The sequence below is a fragment of the Bos taurus genome, chromosome 15, assembly GCF_002263795.3.
Source record: "Bos taurus isolate L1 Dominette 01449 registration number 42190680 breed Hereford chromosome 15, ARS-UCD2.0, whole genome shotgun sequence".
Classification (NCBI taxonomy): Eukaryota; Metazoa; Chordata; class Mammalia; order Artiodactyla; family Bovidae; genus Bos; species Bos taurus.
The window spans coordinates 27,888,071-27,908,664 of NC_037342.1; the positions used below are offsets into that span (position 1 = coordinate 27,888,071).

The 20,594-nt window shown below is 54.7% G+C and overlaps 2 protein-coding genes across 5 annotated transcripts in view; one reads left to right on the forward strand and one right to left on the reverse strand.

Annotated features, from left to right (window-relative positions):
- Positions 1 to 1,614: 1,614 nt before the first annotated feature.
- On the forward strand, positions 1,615 to 6,879 carry TAGLN (transgelin). Of its 2 annotated transcripts, none has more exons than XM_005215830.5 (5): positions 1,615 to 1,674; positions 4,996 to 5,279; positions 5,393 to 5,570; positions 5,847 to 5,949; positions 6,293 to 6,879. In XM_005215830.5, exons 2-5 carry the CDS (start codon positions 5,100 to 5,102, stop codon positions 6,435 to 6,437), a joined length of 606 nt encoding a protein of 201 aa, XP_005215887.1. In that variant the 5' UTR covers positions 1,615 to 1,674; positions 4,996 to 5,099; the 3' UTR covers positions 6,438 to 6,879.
- A 100-nt stretch (positions 6,880 to 6,979) lies between these two features.
- Positions 6,980 to 20,594, reverse strand: part of PCSK7 (proprotein convertase subtilisin/kexin type 7) — a 29,356-nt gene continuing 15,741 nt past the window's right edge. For 2 of the 3 annotated variants that reach the window (XM_024975247.2, XM_005215839.5), the window contains 8 exons: positions 19,274 to 19,441; positions 18,743 to 18,850; positions 18,241 to 18,343; positions 10,859 to 11,015; positions 10,103 to 10,197; positions 9,033 to 9,126; positions 8,717 to 8,834; positions 7,099 to 8,461 (listed from right to left, as the gene is read on the reverse strand). In XM_024975247.2, the coding sequence (XP_024831015.1) occupies positions 8,099 to 8,461; positions 8,717 to 8,834; positions 9,033 to 9,126; positions 10,103 to 10,197; positions 10,859 to 11,015; positions 18,241 to 18,343; positions 18,743 to 18,850; positions 19,274 to 19,441 (1,206 nt within the window). In that variant the 3' untranslated portion in view covers positions 7,099 to 8,098. Of the gene's footprint in view, positions 8,462 to 8,716; positions 8,835 to 9,032; positions 9,127 to 10,102; positions 10,198 to 10,858; positions 11,016 to 18,240; positions 18,344 to 18,742; positions 18,851 to 19,273; positions 19,442 to 20,594 lie in introns of all 3 variants that reach the window. The other variant, NM_001192978.2, reaches the window with a different exon arrangement.

Below are 20,594 nucleotides of genomic sequence, written 5' to 3' on the forward strand. Positions count from 1 at the left end.
GGGGGGGACCTTCGAGATGACCCTGGAAGGCGATTTAAATTTCGGCAGCCTAGGGAGGACAAGATGAGGGGCGGGGCGGGGCGGGGCGGGGGCCGGGGGTAGGGTGGGGCGGGCTTTCGAGGAGGAACCTGGTGAATTAAGGACACAACTCAAAGTCTAGAGGGCTCCTCTTTAGCGGCTCCCTAGCTCCTCTCCCTGCTCTTCCCCGCAGGTGCCACTGGGGGGCACTGTACTTCTGCGCTGCTAGACTCTGGCGTCCCGAGCTGGTTGTGCAGGAAAGGCCTTTCCTAGTGGTGCCGGGTGGTGGATGTGCAGTGTGTGGTGGAGTATTAGCTCTTCCCTGCCAGGCTGCCCAAGGATGGAGCGGTGCCACAGCAGGCAGCCCAGAGCCCCCACCGGGTGCCCCTTTCCTTTCTTCACTCCCTATCCTTCGCTGAAGCGAGATTTGAGCGGGTCTCCTTTCTTGGGTGATGGGGTTGTCTGTTTTCCAGAGGAGGTAGAGACTGTTTGAAAAGGGGCAGGGTGGGAGGGCTTCCCTGGTGGTCCAGTGATTAAGACTCTGCCTTTCCACTGCAGGGGGTGCAGGTTCGATCCTTGGTTGGGGAATTAACATGCCAGATCCAATTAAGATGCCACATCCAATTAAGATGCCACATGCCGAGCAGCACTGGCCATAAATAAATACATAAACAAATACATCAAAAAAAAAAAAAAAAAGGAGGGAAGGATGATAGAAGTCTTTGAGCCTCCAACCCCAGTGTTGGTGCTTCAGGCCATGCAGACCTTCTGGATCGGACTGAGCTGTTGCTGAACCCCCCAGTCCCACCTCCAGCTAAAGTCTGTGATTTAAAACCCACCCCAACTGCGAACTCTCAACCTGAGCAGGTGCAGCTGGAAGGGTGGGTCTGCCGGCCTCTCTGGCTCCCACATGGCTGGGGGGTCGGCAGGGATGCCCAGGTTCTGCCTCTCAAGACTCACCACGTGGCCTTGGGTAAGACGCCCTCCGAGCCTTTGTCTCCTCATTTGTAAAATGGGAGAGTAATTATGCTGTCATGATGCAGCTATGAGTATCAAATGAGCGCGTTTGCAAAATGCCTGGCACGTAGCCTGGTCCTCAGGAAAGGTGAGCTCCTGTCTCCCGCTAGGGCTAAAAGCCCCAGAAGGAGAGAGTGGCTGGTTAGTCCCCCACAAGCCTCAGGGAGGGGTCCCCCAACCTATTTCACTGGACAGCCCCTCTTGAATTTCCCCCTCCCCGCAAACCCGGAGGCAGGGAACAGTGTCAGAGGAGCAACCCTAAGTCCAGACGGCAGGGAAAGCCTTCGTGGTCCTGTCCATAAAAGGCTTTTCCCGGCGGTTCCCCGCCGGCAGGGTGGCCCCGCCCCCGCCGGCTCCATCCCCAAAGCACGCAGAGAATGTCTCGGGCAGCCCCCAGTAGACTGCTCCAACTTGGTGTCTTTCCCCAAATATGGAGCCTGTGTGGAGTCACTGGGGGAGCCGGGGGTGGGGAAGGAGCCGGTTTCCTCTGGACAGGAGGGGGCCGGGGCGAGTCAGCCGGGGGGAGGCTGACATCACCGCCGTGGCAGCCCTTTAAACCCCTCACCCAGCCAGCGCCCCATCCTGTCTGTCCAAGTCCAGACAGAGCTCACGCCTTCCTGAGAGCCCCGAGGAACCCCTGTAAGTGCATTTGTCCGGGTCTGGAGGGGAGTTGGGCTGGGGCTCAGCAGTTGGAGGTCGCAGTGGGTGTATCGCAGGCAGAACTCTCAGGCTCCCAGGCAGGGGGAAGCCCACCCTCTTCAGTGTGCACTCCCCACCTCCACCTGCAGAGGTGGTCCTAGCTTGCTGGGTGGGAAGGGGTTACTAGAGTCCCGTACCTCTTAGACTGGGCAGCCTTGAACCCAATTGAGATGCCCAGGGAGACTTTGCTGGTGCAGAAGGATTGATGGCGGAAAACTGGGAAACTGGGGTCAGGGAGGCACCCCATTTTCAGCCATAGTCACCCTACGTGTGGTGTGATGGGCTCAAAGGTGGAGTCGATTTAGACCCAAGGCTTATTGTCTGCTATCCAGCCAGGCCAGGAGGATGTCGGAGGAGGTGAAGGGGGTGTGTGGTACACCAGGGCTGGAGCGCAGTGACCCTCTGCTGGATCCCCAGGTCCTGAGCAGCCTAGGAGAGGCCCTGGGTAGCCACTGAGGAAGTGGGACACAAAGCTCTTGTCTTCTGGAACTGGCTAGGGTGGAAGGATGCGTGAACAGTAAGAGAACCGACTCTCCAGGCACGCAGCTCCCTCCATACCCTGAGGCGGAGGTCACCCACCAGCAGAGGATGGGGGTGGCCTGCCAAGAGCCTTGGCGTGACGGCCTGGGCGGTGCAGACAGGGCCAGGCAGGGCCTGCTCCTGAGGTCTGGCGTTTCCTTTAATGGTTGTTTTTCAAAGGGTAGGTGGGTAGGACAGGTCTCCCCTGACCCCAGAATTTAGTCAAGCCACCGCTCCTGTGCTTGTCCTGTGTCCTGTTTTGTTTGTTCTGAAGACAGGGGGGCACAGCAGTCCAGAAGAGAACCCTGGTTTTCCGGGTTCCTGCTGGGAGGAGCTGCCCCCGCCTCTTGGCAGCTGGGCTTGTTTTTTTTCTCCAGGGAGGGGAGGCTGATGGAGCCACAGGGCAGGGGTGGGGGGTCAAGGCAGAGCCTCAGGCTCCCTGTCCATCCTGTCCTAGGAGCCTTTGCCTGGAAAGACCCTGGGTGGGCCGCTGTCTCCCCTCACCCCTCCCCAGCAGCTCCAAGGTGGGCCTGGAGAGGCCTTTGTCAGAGGGCCTGGCAGGATTCTTCTTGGAACCCTCCGCTTTCAGGCTCTCCACCAGGAGGGAGGAGGGTGGGGGTAGGGTGTCTTTCATCTCCCTCCCTGGTTCTGATCAATCCAAATGTCGTCTCTCGGGGCTGCAAGTTTGTGTCCTTGTCACTGTGAGCCCTGCCACCTTGACTGTCCCGAATCTCCTGAGGCTGGAAGCTGGGGGTGGGAGACTCCCTCTGCTTGGCCCCTGTTCCTCATGGGCCCAGTGCGAGGTCTGGGGGTGGGGAGGGGCAGAAAGAGGGGAAGAGGGGAGGGAAAGGCAGGACATAGGAGATGGGGGCTGGGGCCCCGACCATGGGGTGCCTCCTGCCTGCCTGGGATGGTGTGGTGAAAGCTAAGAAGAGGCGGGTGGGTGGGAGGCCTGGATGAAGGATATGGGCTGAAACCCCCTGGTCCCAGCTGCTGGTGTGTCTTGACCCCAGTGCTTCACCCAGGAGTCCTCGGGAAGCAGGGATGAGACACAGCAGGGTGGGGAAGGGAGGGACTTGGCCTTTGGGTTCTTTGGCATCACTGGCTGGGATGCTCTGAGAACCACATCCTCGGAGGTGGTCCAGCCCTCACTTTACAAATAAGGAAGCAGACTCAGGGAGAAGTGAGGGGCCAAGTGGCTGGAATTTAGAGGAGCCTTTCTCTTGTTTTCTTCTCCCAAACTTTGCAATCCCCTCAGGGAATATGATTATGAAGAGGGGTGGAGCCTGGAGCAGGAGAAACTGCTTTTTACCGATTGGTCAGGGGCTGGCTTTCTTGGGTCACTACCAGGAGACCGGCTCTGGGGGCAAAAGACCAGCGTTTTAAGGATCTTCACTGAGGGACAGGCCATGTGTTGGGTCATCACAGACAGGGCCTTCTGGAATGTTCCCAGTTCTCTGGGGTAGATATATTATCCTCCCTGCACAGACGGGGCATGAGAGCTCAGGAAAGCCGTCAGCCATGGGGAAGGAAGGGCCGGGCAAGTGGGTTTTGGCAGCTTAGCTGGGACCCTGTGAAGTAATAATGTCCACTGCCTTCCATGGGAGTGGGAAGGAAGAAGGGCTCAGCTCTGACAGGAGAGGGAGTTGGGGGAACACGGTAGTGACTGCCTCCATCCTCAGACCATGCTCTCCCTCCCAACCTCTGACCTCTCGGAGGCCAGGGAATGGTTTGGCCTCATTTGATTCCTCTTTCAAAGGACTCTTCTGATGAGCTCTGGCGCCACGTGATACCTGAGGCCAGCTCAGGTTCCTCCCCACCGGTCACACCCAAGCCTCCTCAGCAGCCTCCCTGCTTGGCCCTGCTCCTGCTGCTCCCCTGCCACTTGTGGGCGCTCCTGAGTGGGGCCAGCCCTGGGCCCTAGGGCCACAAGTTGGGGAGGTCTTCCCTGCTTTGCTTGGCAAATGCTGGGCTCACGTCCCTGGAGAACTCCGGCTTTGTGGTTACTCAAGCTCCCACAGTGGTGAGAGCCTGAGTTCACCAGGCAGGGTGGTGGGTGCACCAGCTGGCAGCCCTCGCACATCTGGCTCCTCTGGGGAAATACAACTTCTTGGCCAAAAGCTCCTGGGCTTTGCTGGCTTCCTAGCCCTTACCAGGGGTGGGAAAGCTTCAGCCTCTGTAGCTGTCGGCTGGAGGCTGAGCTGAGCTAGCAAAGAGCTGGAGTTTTGGGGTTCCTGCTTCTGGGAGAACTGAGAGTTGGAGGGAACCCCATAACTTGAGGCAGAGGCACCAAACCACCTCACACCTCACTGGACAAAGACATCTGCTGGCTTCATTTTGAGGGTCAATGTGGTCTCTTCCAAAAGACCTCTCCAGTGCCTGTCACCAATCTTAGCAAAGAAAGGGTGCTCTAGACCAGGGACTGTTAAACCCATAAATGCAGCCTGTCATCTGTTTGTGTAAATAAAGTTTTATTTGAACCCACCCATGCTCACTTGTTTACATATTGCCCAAAGCTGCTTCGAGGCTACAATGGCAGGGACTTTATGGCCTGCAAAGCCATAATATGACTGTCAGTAAAATGACTATCTGGTTATTTACCCAAACAGTTTACTAACTTCTGCTCTAGACTGCCAAAAATCTAGTCTCCAAGTTCAGAGAGGCTTCCTGGACTGAGGGGGCGAGCTAGCCCAGGTAAGTGCCGTGGTGCTAGAGTGGTCTCCCCACTCCCCTGATCCTCAGAGCTGGAAGACAAGACCTGCCAGGCACCCGTGACCGCAGAGCTGTTCTCTGACTCCCTGACCCCCTCCCTCTCCTGGCCTGTGCTGCTTTAGCTCCCCGCCAACATGGCCAACAAGGGTCCTTCCTATGGCATGAGCCGGGAAGTGCAGTCGAAAATCGAGAAGAAGTATGACGAGGAGCTGGAGGAGCGGCTGGTGGAGTGGATCGTAATGCAGTGCGGCCCCGATGTGGGGCGCCCCGACCGCGGGCGCCTGGGCTTCCAGGTCTGGCTGAAGAATGGCGTGGTGAGTGACACCTAGGGCAGGGGCCGGGGTCGTGCCATCGTGCCACCGTCATGGGGCAGGGCCCCCCACCCCCACCTCAAGCTGAGTCCTCAGCTGCCTTCTTTGCCTGGCAGATTCTGAGCAAGCTGGTCAATAGCCTGTATCCTGATGGCTCCAAGCCAGTGAAGGTGCCCGAGAACCCGCCCTCCATGGTCTTCAAGCAGATGGAGCAGGTGGCTCAGTTCCTGAAGGCAGCTGAGGATTATGGCGTCACCAAGACTGACATGTTCCAGACCGTTGACCTCTTTGAAGGTAGAGAGAGGAGATGGGTGGATGAGGCAGGTGTACAGGAGGCGGAGGCAGGGATGAGGGATGATCCAATCTGCCACTATGACGGGTCTGCACAGCAGGAGTGGCATACACCAGGAGAATCCCATTCCCATGGTGGGATCTCTGCGTCCCCTTCGATTTCAGGACCACCTTTGCCCCTGGGTTGGCCATCTTTCTGAGGGGCACAGGCTGGCTCTGCCTTGGATTCTGTTTACACAGTCCTAAAGGCTGTCTCCCCTCCCCTCTTCCTACTCACAGGCAAAGACCTGGCTGCGGTGCAGAGGACCTTGATGGCCCTGGGCAGCTTGGCAGTGACCAAGAATGATGGACACTACCGTGGAGATCCCAACTGGTTTATGAAGTACGTGGCCACCAGGGGTTCCCTGCACGCTAAGCTCAGGTTTCTACAGGAGGGGGGCTAGCCGGTTAGTGCAGTGGTTACAGGAAGCAGAAAGCCAGAAAAGGTACACAGTGAGGGTCTAGGGTGGGGGAAGTGGGTCCATAGTACATCTTGACTCCTCCCTTTCTACCCTCCTGTCTGAGCCAGTCTTCCCAGCCCGTGCTGCGGGGCAGCTGCAATAAGGAAATGAGAGCCGTGAAAGGCGGGAGGGGATGGCATCGGGCTAGGAGTAACAGAGGAAACCAAAGGCAGATGGCAAACACACAGTCCCGGCAAGTCTTTGTCTTGGTTCCTCCTTTCCTAGGAAAGCCCAGGAGCATAAGAGGGAATTCACAGAGAGCCAGCTGCAGGAGGGCAAGCATGTCATCGGCCTACAGATGGGCAGCAACAGAGGGGCCTCGCAGGCTGGCATGACGGGCTATGGGCGGCCCCGGCAGATCATCAGTTAAGAGGGTGAGGGCCGGCGCCCAGCCCCACCTTTGCCCAGCTCGCTGGCCACAGCATCCTGCCTCGCCCGCCTCACACACAGCCGTGTAGTTCCTTCAGCCCCGGCCAAGCTTCGAGGCTCCGTCACTGAGCAAAGGTGACTGCACTTGGGCAGCTTGCCCCCACCCCTCAGCCTCAGCCCAACTCCTGACCCCAAAGCACTGCTCCCCCGGCCCGCCTCCCAGCTCCCCCACCAGCTCTGCCTTCCCCCCATCCTGGGCTGAGCAGGGGAGACGTGGGCTGGTGGTAGCCTGGGCGTGGGCAAGTCCACTGTCCTCCTTGGAAGCAGATGCTCATAGAAGGAGACCCAGCCCAACCTCCCTTGATTTTTTTTTTTTTTTGCTGGAATATTTGGGGGGTTGAAATTCAAAAAGAAAAAAAAATATACATAAATTTTTTTTCTCAGGCCTGGCTGCCAGAGTCTGATTTGCCCTGGTCGCTTTGGTTCTGGTTCCAGAAGTAAGAGCGGGGGACAGTCAGGCAGCTCGGGTTCTCATGTGTTCCACGATTTCAGGGGGTGGAAGAGGGGCATGGATGACAGTTCTGAAGGGAAAGAGGGGCAGCTTGGTGACTTGTGTTAGCTTTGGCTAGGTGGTCGAAAGGAGTGGGCATAGGGCGACACTGTGTGGAAGGAAGGTTTTTATTTTGGAAAAGCTGTGCAGAAAAAATTCAACAAAATGTTGCTGTGGAAAGAGAAAACCAAATCGTAAGCATTAAAAAAAACAAAGTTCCAAAAAACCAACTCGCTCAGAGGGGAGGAGGCCAAGAATGGGAGGAAGTCGCAGCCTGCCAGGCAGCCGGCCGGCCTCCGGTGGGCACGGCCATTTCCCTGAGTACTTTGCAGAGGAAGATGGGGTGGCAGACCTGCTGAAGATGCCCCGGTAGAGCGGCCTGGGCCTGGGGGCCGTGCCTATCCACAGCCCCGCCAGGTGCATTGTACTGGTCCTTCAGGACAAAGGGGTCAGGGGCGTGCTCAAGGTGGGCTCCTGCTGATCAGGGCTGATGCAGGCAGCTGCTTTCAGGGCACATGTGCTGAGTTAGGGGCTGACTGCCAAACCAACATGGCCAAGTCCAAGGCTGAGGCTGGACGGTGAGGGGCAGAGAGGAAAGGGCTGCCGTTTCTGTCCCCGGGGTCGTTAAACAGACAGGCATATCCGGGGGCTCTTTCCAGCTTCCACCCCTAAGCCCTCTTCCCAAGGGACCCCAGTGACATTTCTGCTGAGATGCTCTTCTGGCCATGTGTGCTGAGGGCCTGGGTGACCCACACTGCTGGCCTGCCCTGGAGAAGCAAGGAGAAGCACACTGCTGGCCTGCCCTGGAGAAGCAAGCCCTAGTCCGTCGTCTGAGACCTTCTCACCAAAAGCTCCTACTCTGTTGGAGGAAGGCTCCACGACTGTTGCCAGCCTGTTCTCTGGCACCGCTGCTCTGCTGACTGGACCTTCTGCAGGCCCACGCCCTCCCTGAGCATGGTCTTTAGCCAGAGGGTGTCTTCAGGCCTCTGGTCCCAGCTGGAAGCACCCGGACTGCTTTCTGCCCAGAGTTCCCAGAACTAGGAAGCAGCTTTCCACACTCCTACAGTCTTAGGAAGTGAGAGCCCATCCCACGGTGGCTGTCAGGCCCCAGGTCAGCACATCTGCGCCTCCTTCCCCTGCAGCAGGTCTGGGGGCAGGAGCTGAGGGACGTCCAAGGCACCCCTGCTCTGGGACAGGCTCCAGTCCCCCTGATCCAGCAGGTCTGGGGCGTGGAGCCTTGAGGTGGTGGGAGAGCCCTCGCTCTCCAGCCCCACTCCACCTGGATCCTGGCTGCTGCAAAGGGGCATTGATTCTAGTTCTGTCCCTTCCTCCTTGGCTTTCTGGCTTCGCTGGGGCCAGTGGCACGGTCCACTCCGACAAATTGGGCCAAAGGCCACATTCCTCTGGCTCAAGTATACTTCCAGCGTGTAGTAAATGGTCCAGAAGACGGTGAAGCAGCCAATCAGCACCAGGGTCTGGGGAAAGCAAGCACCTATGTAGGGCTGCTCTCCCGGAAGCCTGCAGCCTTTCTCAGCCCAGAACAGTGGGCTCAGAGAGTCTCTCTCCTTCTGGGAGTTGCCTCTCCCACCCCCAACCCACACCCTCTGTCCCCCGCTACAAGAGAGTTAGCCAGGAAAATGGGGACCCAGGTCTGCCCAATGCATCGCTCCCAAGATGCCTTGAGTCACCCACCGAAGACAACACCCCAGGGCACCCCTGCCTGCCCGCACCTTGAGAGTGTTGGGGGTGATGGTATAACCGTCTTCCTCGGGGATGTTCAGCCCGGGCGGGCAGGGCAGCGTGAAGCCGTCGTGCAGGTATTTCCCACTCATGGCACTTTCTAGCAGCCTGTGGAGCAGACAGGAGACAACGATGCCCCACTCAGCCTGGTTCCTCTACTCGCCTGCCTTGCCCATCCTCCCGCCTGCCAGCTGGACAGGGCGAGGTCCCACAGCAAACGGGACACAGGAAGTGGAGCTCCCTAGGTGGCCTCCCCATCCTCCACCCCCAAGTCCCCAGCCCTCTGACGCCCACGGCTACACCTACCTCTGTCTGTCTCTGATGTCTACTGGACTCCACACAGAGCCATACAGGGTGAGCTGCCATTGCCGGAGGACGCCGGCCTGGGACGTCTCGTCTCCTAGGGCAGCAAGCAGGGTGGTCCGTGAGCCTGGCCTCACGGCTGGCCAGACGGCAGAAGGCCTGCCCGTCCTGCCACCCAGAGGGACTCAGACCGCATGGGTGGGCAGCCACAGTCGTCTAACTCTGTCCCACTGACCCCGGGGTTCTGCAGACCTGCCTCTCAGGTGCTCTTGGGAATGGAAAGGGGAGGGTGAAAGGGAGCACTCCAAAGCTAAGAAATTTTTCCTCTTTCATGTTTTAGGGTTTTAGCTGGGATTTTTCTTGGAAAAAAAAAAGTCCTGCTAAATTAAAGGTCTGAAGACCACCTGTCTGGTGAGGTACACCTGAGAGTGAAAGACTCTTTGCGACCCCATGGACTGTACGGTCCAGGGAGTTCTCCAGGCCAGAATACTGGAGTGGGTAGCTGTTCCCTTCTCCAGGGGATCTTCCCAAACCAGGAAATCGAACCGAGGTCTCCTGCATTGCAGGAGGATTCTTTACCAACTGAGCTATGAGGAAAGCCTGATGTATACCTAATTTGGGGGAAATTGGGAGGGTTGGGTTCAGTTTCCAATTTTCTCCTTAAAATACTGTATGATTTCACATATGTTACTTCAAATCTTGGGTGGGCCTCAGTTTAAAAAAAAATGGTGAAAATTAGTCCTGCCCTTACCTGCCTACCAGGGCTGGCCGCAGGATGGTTATATGTGAAAGAACTTGAAATGTGGTTTCAACAAGGAATTTGTGTTGCTATCCTGAGGAAAAATGGATCAGTCACTTTGCCAAGGAAGATGAGAGGTAGTATTAATGAACAATTAACGAACAGGTCTCAGTGCCCATTCTGTGGACGGGGCATACTTCTTGGCAGCTACCCTTATGGTCCGATGGCACCTAGGTGTTCCACCTGGGACACTCTCTGTGGGGACTCTGAGATCCAGAGGAACGGACGACACTCGTGAAAGGCGGGGCCCTGGCCGGGAGGCAGGCAGGCTTACCTACGTCCCTGATGACGAGTCTGTAGGTCCCTTTCGCCCTCTCCCCCCAGCACCGCACCGTGGAGAAGGTCCAGTCATTGAAGCCGTTGGGATCCCTGGGGCAAGGACACAGGAGACAGAGGAAGGTGTGGAGCGGGGAATTGACCCCTTGGCCCAGGAGCACTTTCTTACTGTAGTAGCAGCTATGGTCTGAGCTACAGCCAATCAGGAGGGTGCCACAAGGGGCCCTCAAGTGCTGGCCCTTGCCCCGGGATGATCTCAGGAGCTGAGGGGCGGGCATGTGTCAACGTGGTGAACTGGAAAAAGCAAACATGGAGAGCACACCGACCGGCTTGGGAGTCCCGTAGATCTAGGCTCACTGTTACTCTCTCAGGCGCTTACTAGGCCTCTGACTTGTTTCCTCACTTGTAAGAGGAGGTTACAAAGTCTACTCTCCATCGTCTTTCTCTTGGTCGTGCAGAGCGGTAGGTGGGATCTAGTTCTCTGACCAGGAATTGAACCCGGGCCCCCTGCACTGGGAGCACAGAGTCTTAGCCACTGGACTGCCAGGGAAGTCCCTCTGCATCGTTCTTACAAGGACTGAAGAAAACATTCGTAAAGTGCGGTGCCGAGCACGCTGTAAGCACTTGAACAAAGCAGGTCACAAAGCCAACGCCAGGGGAGTTTAGGACAGGGCGAGTGTCTCCTCCCAGATCTTTTCCTGGACAAGGCCCTCACTGCAAAGAGAGCTCAGAAGGTAGGGGCACAAGTACGTACGAGTCCAAGCTGCGGGGGGCGCCGATAAGGGACATCATGCCACTGGGGCAAAAGAGCTTCACTTCCAAGCTGCCACGTCGTGGGTGGGTGATGGAGATGGTCACGGCCACGTGCTCCAGGGTCTTCAGCCCCGACATGTCCAGGTCCATCCTGCTGACTGTGGGAAGTCAGGCTGGGCAGCTGGGAAACCAGCCCCACAGATACTTACGCCCTCACTTCACCCCACCAAACACAAAGGCGTATACAAGTACCTTCGGCAACCCTGACTGAACCTTGTGTACACTAGGAAAGGGAGTGCCCTTGCTGATTTCAAGTTTATAATTTAGAGTCCAGTCGGGAAGGCAACACATAACCAAGACACAAGACAAGAAACAAACGGAGCCATTTCCAACGTTCATTCATTCAAAAAATAATTTCCTCAGTACCTCCTACATTTCAGGCACCGTACTAGACACTGGGAATGTAAAGATAAGTTGGATATGGCCTCTGCCTTCTACCTGCAAGTGGAAAATGACGTCATATGAGGTCCACATAACTGATGCCAGAACAGAGATGAGGCAGACAGGTTTAGGCACTCAGTTGTGAGACACACTCTGAGGAAGGGAATAAGATTGGTAGAGAGTGTTGGTAGAGGGTACTCTAGAAGGGAAAACGGCACATATAAAGGCAGAGGTAGAAATGACCAAGTTTCATATTGAAGGAAACACATGTTTTGGGGGGGAAAAAAAACACTACTGAAGTGATGGGCTTCCCTGGTGGTCCACTGGTTAAGAATCCATCTGCCAATGCAGGGGACACAGGTTTGATGCCTGGTCCAGGAAGAGTCCACATTCTGTGGCGCAACCAAGCCCGTGCGCCACAACTACTGAGCCCAAGCACTAAAACTACTGAAGCCCGTGCACCTAGAGCCTGTGCTCCGCGACGAGAGAAGCCACTGCGACGAGAAGCCCGTGCACCGCAACGAAGAGCAGCCCTGCTTGGCACAACCAGAGAAACGCTGGCACACAGGAATGAAGACCCCACAGAGCCAAAAATACACAAATAAAAGATGAGTTATGCATTCAAAAAAACGAACAACAACAAAAAATCCACCATACTAGTGATGTGAACAAACTTCAGCGACATTGTACTGAAGGGAAAAAAGCCAATATCGAAAGGACACACAGCGCAGGACTTCACTTACATAATACTCATGAGTAACACTACCTGTAGATGGACAACAGGTGAGTGGCTGCCAGGCGCTAGGGGTGGGGCAGAGGGTCGGGTGTGGGCGTAAGGGGTGACAGGAGTCCTGGGATGGGACGGCTCTCGATATTGATTGTGGTGGTGGTTACACAAGACTGCACGTGGTAAAACTGCACAGACACACTCACACACATACACACTCACAGAGAATCTATGTCTAACTGGTAAAATCTGAATAAGTTCTATGAATTGGACCAGTATCATTTTCTTGGCTTTCCTATTGTTCTAGTCTAAGACATTTAACACCAGGAGAAGAGCGCATAGGACTTCCCTGAACAGTTCTTTGCACCCTCCTGTCAATCTACAATTATTTCAAAATAAAAAGTTAAAAAAACAAACTAGTGAAGTATTAGACTCAGTTGAAGAATATTAAGAAATTAGGCTGCGATGAGAAATGACTCTTTCCAAGACAACTTTTCTTCCATTAATTCAGGCCAACAGGCAAAGCACAGAGCAACACCCAATTCTACAGATGAAGAAGCTCAGAGAGGAGGTGAGAGACGACGGGCACGGAACCTTGGATGGGAAAGGCTTTAACATTTTTATTTTAAACAAGCAACTGCGAACTATTAGAGATTACTGTGCAAGGATGGAGTTTTTTTTAAAAAGTGTTAAAGGGAGGTTACTCCTAACAGCTGTGGGTAGGCTGAATTGGAGTAGAAAGAAGAAACAGGTGACAGGAAGACCAGCTAAAACAGCTGATTGTAGTCTAGGGGTGAGGCAGTGTGGGCATGGATAGCTGGTCAAAGAAGAAAGAGGGGGGAGTTCCCTGATGGTCCAGTGGTTAGGAATCCGAGTTTTCACTGCTGAGGGCCCGGGTTCAATCCCTGGTCAGGGAACTAAGATCCCGAAAGCCGTGCAGCACAGCCAAGGTAAAAAAGAAGAGAGGGAAGAAAGGGCTCAGGGCTTCCTGTGGCCCCACTGTCTGTCCTTCCTGTTCATCCGGCCTCCCACTCAGTCCCCCTCTCACTGGGCTCACGTCAGGGAGGAGGGCCACCACCCATTATCAGACAACACCAGTGTTCACGGGTCTACCTGTCCAACGCCATCTCTTCACATCCCTCTCCTTCCTCGACTCCACAGACCTTTCTCCACCCCACGTCAGCACAGACTTCCATGGCCAGACCCCGGGCCTCGTCCTTATCTGGCACTGCTTCACTTCTGAATGGGTCAGTAACTTCCCTTGTGGGATTTATTATGTAAACAACACAAATTAGAACAGTAGTTGAGCAAAAATGAGAACAAAAAAGCTCCTGCAAATTCTTGATGCTGCGTTGGTAAATACGCACTGAGCCTTCTCACTGCGTTTGTCTGTGTGCACGTGTGTCTTTTCTCTCACTCTTGCAACTCATGGAAGCCAATGTTCCGCCTTCCCAGAAAGCAACCAGCTGTCCCTTTGCTTTCTCCGCTACCTTCTTTTTTTGGCTGCACCACGCGGCATGTGGGATCTTAGTTCCCCAACCAGCAATCAAATCCGCACCCCTTGCAGTGGAAGTGTGGAGTCTTAACCATTGGACCATCAACCAGGAAAGTCCCTCCACCACCTTCTTGATTCCTTTATTTTCTTGCTCCTCAAGATACCCGTCAAGCTCCTCTTCCCTAACCGCCTAAGATCCCACAGCTCCTCTCTCCAACATGTTCTTATTTACATTCCCTTGTTTTCTTTTCCTTTCACAGTAACTATCTGGCAAAAGGCCAAAGCCGGATCAGACCAATTATACAGTCTCTTGGCTGGATTTTCTTGCTTACGCCTTTCCCACTACAAAGGAAAAACAAACCCTTTCTCAACTCATCACTTGTGCCTACTAGTGCTAAGAGCCTGGGCTCTGGAGCCACCCAGCCTGGGTTCAAATTCCAGGTCAGCCATTTACTAGCTGTGAGAATTAGTTTCCTTATCTGTAACACGTACCCCTTATATGGTTCATGGTTAATCATTTTAAGATATACCCTCTGTCTCCTGTTTTCTGCTGTACCTGGGGGCTCCGGGCTCTGGAGAATAAACCTCCCAACTCCTGCCTAGATAAGGAAGGGGCCACTACCTGGCTGCTAAGCATGGGAGAAGGCACCCGGGCGTCCACCTTTTAACTGATGCCTAGTTCTATTCTCTTAACCTCATCTTTGTCCTCTGAAGTGCATGGGGCCTCCGAGTCCTGAGCCCTTTTTTTGGCCCCATCGCATGGCTTGTGGAATCTTAGTTCCCACACCAGTGAATGAACCTGGGCCCTGGCAATGAAAGCTCAGAGTTCTAACCACTGGGCTGCAGGGAATTCCCAGCCCCGAGTCTCTGGAAATTCTGTGGCATAAACGAGCTTGTTGCCTAGGATCACTCTTGCAGGCATTTGGTTTGCAATTTTCTTAGCCCTGCTCACTTCTCCATTCATGCTCTATCTTCCAAAACCGTACTGCAATCTCTACTTTGCTGTGATCTCTTCTCTCATTCTCCTTGTCCTTGTGCTCATTCCACTTCTATTCCTTTACTCTTACTTTGGTGAGGTTGTACATATGTACATTTATATATGTGAAATTTACATATATATAAATTTTTACTATGCATGTAGGTGTGCTTAGTCACTCAGTTGTGTCCAACTCTTTGCGACTCCATGGACTGTAGCCCACCAGGCTCCTCTGTCCATGGAATTCTCTAGGTGAGAGTACTGGAGTGGGTTGCCGTTCCCTTCTCTAGTGTACCTTATTGACCCAGGGATCGAACCTGGGTCTCCTGAATTGCAGGCAGATTCTTTACCGTCTGAGCCACCAAGTGACACATTACAAAGCATAATAGAACAGAATAGAATCCTAAAAGAGACCTGAGCGTGCTCGTCTGTGTTAGCATGTGTACAGAGTGGCATGCTATATGCATTCACTTATTGGTGTGTACAGGGACTTGGGTAGCCATGCATGTGAGAACATGAGAATTATGTTATTAGAATTGAGCCAGTATATTAAATGAGTTAACCCTTAGGCCAGTGCTTGGCACATAAAAGGCATTTATCTTTTTTTTGGCTGCGCTGCATGGCATGCAGGATCTTAGTTCCCTGACCAGGGATGAAGCCCGTACCCCCTGCATAAGTGCGGAGTCTTAACCACTGGACCACCAGGGAAGTCCCAGAAGCACTCATCTTAGTTGATGGTGATCATCATATTATTATTTTACCTTTAGCAACATGGGATCTCATTCAACCACCGCTGAGAAGATCCCAGGGCTTTATTTGCCCATAATCTTACAGAAACTAGAAAAATCTCTATCCTTGTCACTATCCTTGTTTAGGGATCAGAATAAGAGATGTCAATCTAGGAATCATTTGTGGAGAGGTGGCAGCTAAAGCCATAAGTACAACTGGGCCATCGAGGACGAAGACGTACAGGGAGGGTCAAGAACATGGCATGAGTCTCAGAAGGAACTCATGGTTTGGAAGTAGTGAGGTGAGTGAATAGAAAACCAAGTTCCTCAGGCCAGCAGAGGACCATGGAGCAAAGCAGGCCACTGGAGCCACAGGATGAGCTGGGAAGAGGAGGTGGAGGAGAGGGAAGGCTGACACACAGGCCTTGTTAATCCGGTCTGATAACAGGGCTAAGCGTCATCGACCGAGATGAGCTGTGAGCTGGCCCCGGGTCTGAGCCTGAGAGGGGCACCTCAGAGCGATGAAGTAAGTCTTCAGCAGTGGAGAGAGGGTGATATAGGTGAGCAGTTGCTTTGGTTAGTTCATTTGAAAAGGTTACTAGCTGGAGGCAGGCAGGGGCTTAAAGGTGTTTCCTAACAGATGTGCTGAGGGTGTTGGAAGGCAGAAGGAGCAATCAATGGGGAGGGAAAGATTTGGAGCCAGGAAGGAACAGGACTGAAACATGGCTGGCGGGGGATGGTGGTAGCCAGCTGGGGCTGCAAACAAGGATAAAAGGGTATTTCCAAGAGGTGTTCAGGAATCTTCTGTAAATACACACAGGCTCCCTTGTGTTTGAGATCCGCCTCCCAAGCCCCACCCTCTCTCCTGCCCTCCAAAGACATTTCAGACCCAGAGTCAGAGCTCAAGGAACCAAGGGGCCCTCCTGCCAATGGGGAGAAATGACAACCTGTCTTGCTCTAGAGCTGCCCTGCCTAAGAAGGTGGCACCGGCCACATGTGGCTATTTAAAATCAATTACTGGGACTTCCCTGGTGGCCGAACGGTTAAGAATTTGCCTTGCAATGTAGGGGCCATGGGTTCAATCTCTGGTCGAGGAACTAAGATCCCTCGTGCCATGGAGCAGCTTAGCAGCACAAATAGAGAACATTTCCACCATCATAGAAAGTTCTCTTGGTCACCACTGCTCTAGAGTCTTGGAATTTCACCTCCTTTCCATAACAGGAATATTTACTTCCTTCTATCTTACAAAAAAGTTCACCTGCCAGCCCTTGGACACTGACTTGCCCAGGTCTTGGTGGGAAAGACTATCACTTGGCCATAGGGGAAGAGGTTTGCTGACCGTCTGGGACTGAGTTGCTCAGCTCTACGTGAACTGGACTGACTTCCTGCAGCCTCCAAGAATGCCCATGAGCCTGGACCTTCAGTTCTGTCTGGAGTCACAACAACAGAGGGGAAGACATCTTTGCTGACCCTGGAGATCAGCAGACTGCTGGCTGCCCTCCAAACCCGTGAAGGGCTCCATTAGCAAAACTCGCTGAGTCTACCTCCCTTCTCTCTGTCTTTCTCTCCCCTACTCCAACTCCTGCTCTCCTCCTCCCAGGACAATCTGTCCTTCTTTCTCCTGCTTTTTCGTGACAAACAAGTAGTTTCCAGATGCCTCTGTATCGAGGGAAGTTTGTCAGACATGCCGGGGGAACGTCCCTGGTTAGTGGGAGGCAGAGGATGATGAAGTTGAAAAGGACCCTAACCCGCTTCTAAGCTGACTACCTCACTTGATGGATGTGACTGTGGGTTACTGTTAATTAAATGAGAGACAGCAGCTCTGGATAGGAGGTAATAAAAGTTAAAAGATGTACTGTCTCCAAGACATGTGAGTGCAAAGCCCTGAGGTTCCTACTTGAACTGCATTCCTGGGAATGTTCCTACACTCTTCTGCCTTGGCTGATGTTTTATGCCCTTTCCAAGATAGCATTCCTTTTACGGAAAATGCAATGAACCGGGCCCATGGATTTCCTTCCACGTAGAGGGGAAACTGGGCAAGTGCTGGACATGGTTAGGGAGAGAGACAACGGAACTCTTCCCACCCAGGGGAGCAGCCCCAACCCTCCCTTCTACGCTCCCATCTTTGGCCATCCCTCCTTGTGGCCACTGTGCTGGCCTCATCACTTCCTAGGAGGGTGGCAACAGCGAGAACAAAGCTCCACCTGGGTACAAAGCATGACATGCTTCCGACTTTACAAAACACAGTGGAGAACTTTGCTTGTCAAAATTCCTTGAGGAAAAAAAAAATCCCCAAAGAACTGGAGGGATGGAAAACTCTCCAGTGGCAACTCTGGGGAGTCCGCAGAGAGAGGATCCTCTAGCATGGCTGAGTACCCCAGCCCAGCTGCCCTCTTCTCTGGGAAGGGTTTCAACCTCTGGGCTCAACACGAGACCATGTCTCGGACTGCCCACAGACAGACAGCCCTCACCCCTTCAGACAGTCCCGTGGCCCCGGGTGGGATGGAGGTGGAGGCGGAGGGAGGACCACTCCAATCTAGAGAGCCCTCTGGGGACTCCTCTGTTCTCCCCCAACAGGTTCCAGCTGATTCTGTAATTAGACAAGCCTGAGAATCAAAGGGAGACATTCCCAGCTCCTTCACTTCATCCAAAGCCCACTGGGCTGCAGAGGATCATCTGGCAAGTTCCTAGCATGGAAGTCAAAGGAACATCTTTCGACTTGTGCCTGTCTCCCCAGGTTCTGGCCCAGCCCTCCCACCAGCCTTCCTAATAGCTTGCTCAGCAGCTTCCTCCCACCACCTGTAACTCAGGAGAAAGGTCTCTCAAGCAGCCAGGGGGCCAGCCAACTCAGAAGCAGCAACATGTCCTAAAATGGTCAAAGAGAACGCCGCAGATCTGGCTGGAGCTCAGCTCCTAAAGGAAGGGGCAGGACCAGCAGGAGGACGAGTCTAACTTCTCCATCACCCCGCCCTGAGCCTCTGGCCTAGGATTAACCCCCTTTCTGCTGACCGCTTACCATTCCACAGCACCTCCAGGGGGCGGGCGGACAGTGGGATCGCCTTGTTCTCTTTCAACACAGGGCTGACGTAGGAAGCTAAGTAAGGGACAGATGTCCAGATCTGTAAAAGGAAGAGGGGGCAGCGAATGAACAAACGGACAGACCTCGCACAGCCAATCTCGCCTACCTGACCCCTAGGGCTGCACTTTTTATTTCTCCCTTAATCATCACTGTCTTTCGCTCTGCGGACAACCTGGACTGCTCCCTACAGCATCACAACACGGAGCCAGGGGACACAGGCAGATGGGGAGCTGACACCCTGAGGGCTCCACGCAACACTGAGGTCTCATTTACTCTCCTGTCAGTTTAAGAAACTTTATAGAGTGTTGAGCCTGCTTCTTCGTGGGTAAAATGGGTCTCCAGTGAATGAACATCTATTAAGCACCTACAACATGATGGGTAGTGTTTCAAGCATTCGGCCCGCCCCCACTCGCCCCCTCCACGCAGGACAGCCATTCACCTTGGCGGCGTTCACAAGTCTCCAAGCGTTGAGCAGGCCGAATCCGTGCTGGTGGCTGTGGCTGAAGCCAGCCTCATTGGTGATCCAGTCCGCGTGGCGGTCCTCGTACTGACAGCACAGGGGTCCTGGTGAGCCTTGCGGAGTTTAGGTTTCCTGACTCACCCTGATGGCTCTTCCAGCCCAGACTCTCCCACAAAGGCTGCTAGGAAGGGACTCCCCGAGGAAAGCTGGGACAAAAGGGCAAAGCCCCGTGATGTCACCAGCCCAACGGCCTGTTTAGAGAGGGACCTGGGAGCCTGGCCAGAATGCTCCTTTGCAGGTGAGATGGCCGCAGGACAAGGACAAGTGAATTCAGGTCTGTGGTCTTGGTGGGGTCTCCACACTGCTTCAGTAGGAATGCAACTCTGGGAGACACTGGCACCTAATGCCTGGGACATCTAGAATCTGAACCTCCTGATACCTCCAAGCCCTCGGGACCAAAACTCTGAGGTGGGCCAGGCCAGGCCGTGCATCTGCCTGCGAAGCGCTCACCCGGGTGGCCGTGAAGACGATGATGTGCTGGACGTCACGCCACGTGAGGCAGGGCCGCACCTGCAGCATCAGGGCTATCATGCCAGCCGCTAGGGGCGCGGCAGCCGAGGTCCCTGTGTGGCCCTCGGTGCAGCCGGTGCCCTTCTGAAGGTCCCAGTCGGTGGTCACCTGGGAAGCAGAATGGGGGGCACGGGGGCTGGTTAGGGCCTGCGTTTCCAGGGCAGTGGGGGAGGGGGCAGGGCGGGGCCTCAGAGCCAGCGAGCCTCCCGGGGACCTCTGCGTCTGGCCGGTCAGGAGGAAGGAGATTCTTCATCCTCCTGGGCCTTACAGGAGAACCTCTGGAGAGCTGAGAAAAACCAGTTACTCTGAGGGTCTTGGCTGCAGTGGCGTGGAAAGGAGGTGGAGAGGGGAAAGGCCTCATGTGTCCTGATTCCTGCTCAGCTGATGATCCCTTCCCCGATCTCCCCGCCCCTGCAGCCGTGGAGACAGAGGAGCGGCCGGGGAGCTCCAGGGCCCCCAGCTGGAGCTGGAACAACAGTGACGGCAGCGGGCGAGGAGCTCTGGCTTGGCGGCTCAGAGACGGGGCTGGCCTGATGTCAGGGTGAACACAGGGAGTGTGTCCCAGGGAGAGGACAGCGTCCCCCCTCGCCCACTGGTGGGCTCAGCACGGACGGAGCATCTGCTCCAGGGAGGATGAGAATGTGGAAAGAACTGGATGCCAGACAGTGGGCCAGACAGGTGGCCCACCCTGGCCTGTGGCGATCGATGGGCCAGGCCACCTCCCTCCTCAGGGCCAAGTGCCTCGGGTCCCCCTTCTCTACCTGCAGTCCTGAGGTGGGAGGTGAGAGGGGGAGGGACACGGCACCTGTCTGCCATCCAGTTCTTTCTACATTCTCATCCTCCCTGGAGCCACACAGGGTGGAGCCAGGGAGGGCCCTGCCTGAATCCACTGCAGCCCATGGCCCTCTGGATCTAGCAGGTGGTGCCCATGCTAACACTAGAACATCTTTTCCTTCCAGGCTTCTCTCCTGGGTCAGATACCAAGGTGCTACCTCTGCCAAGAGCTGCCCTTTCTCCACCGTCCTTGCTGCTTGCCTTCCAGCTGTTATAGCAGCTGCCAAGACATGTCATTTCCACTCAGATGCCGTGCTCTCACAAAAGAGAAGGGAAAAACTCTTCAAGTGGAAGTCTCAATGAGGGTGGGAAGCCTGGTCTGTGCCAGGGAGCAGATTAATTTTTTCCTGTTAAGGAAACAGCCTCACAGTGACAGTCTAGTGTGGAGCCAGGAGGCTGGTAAACTTGCCTCTGGTGGCAGGAGCCC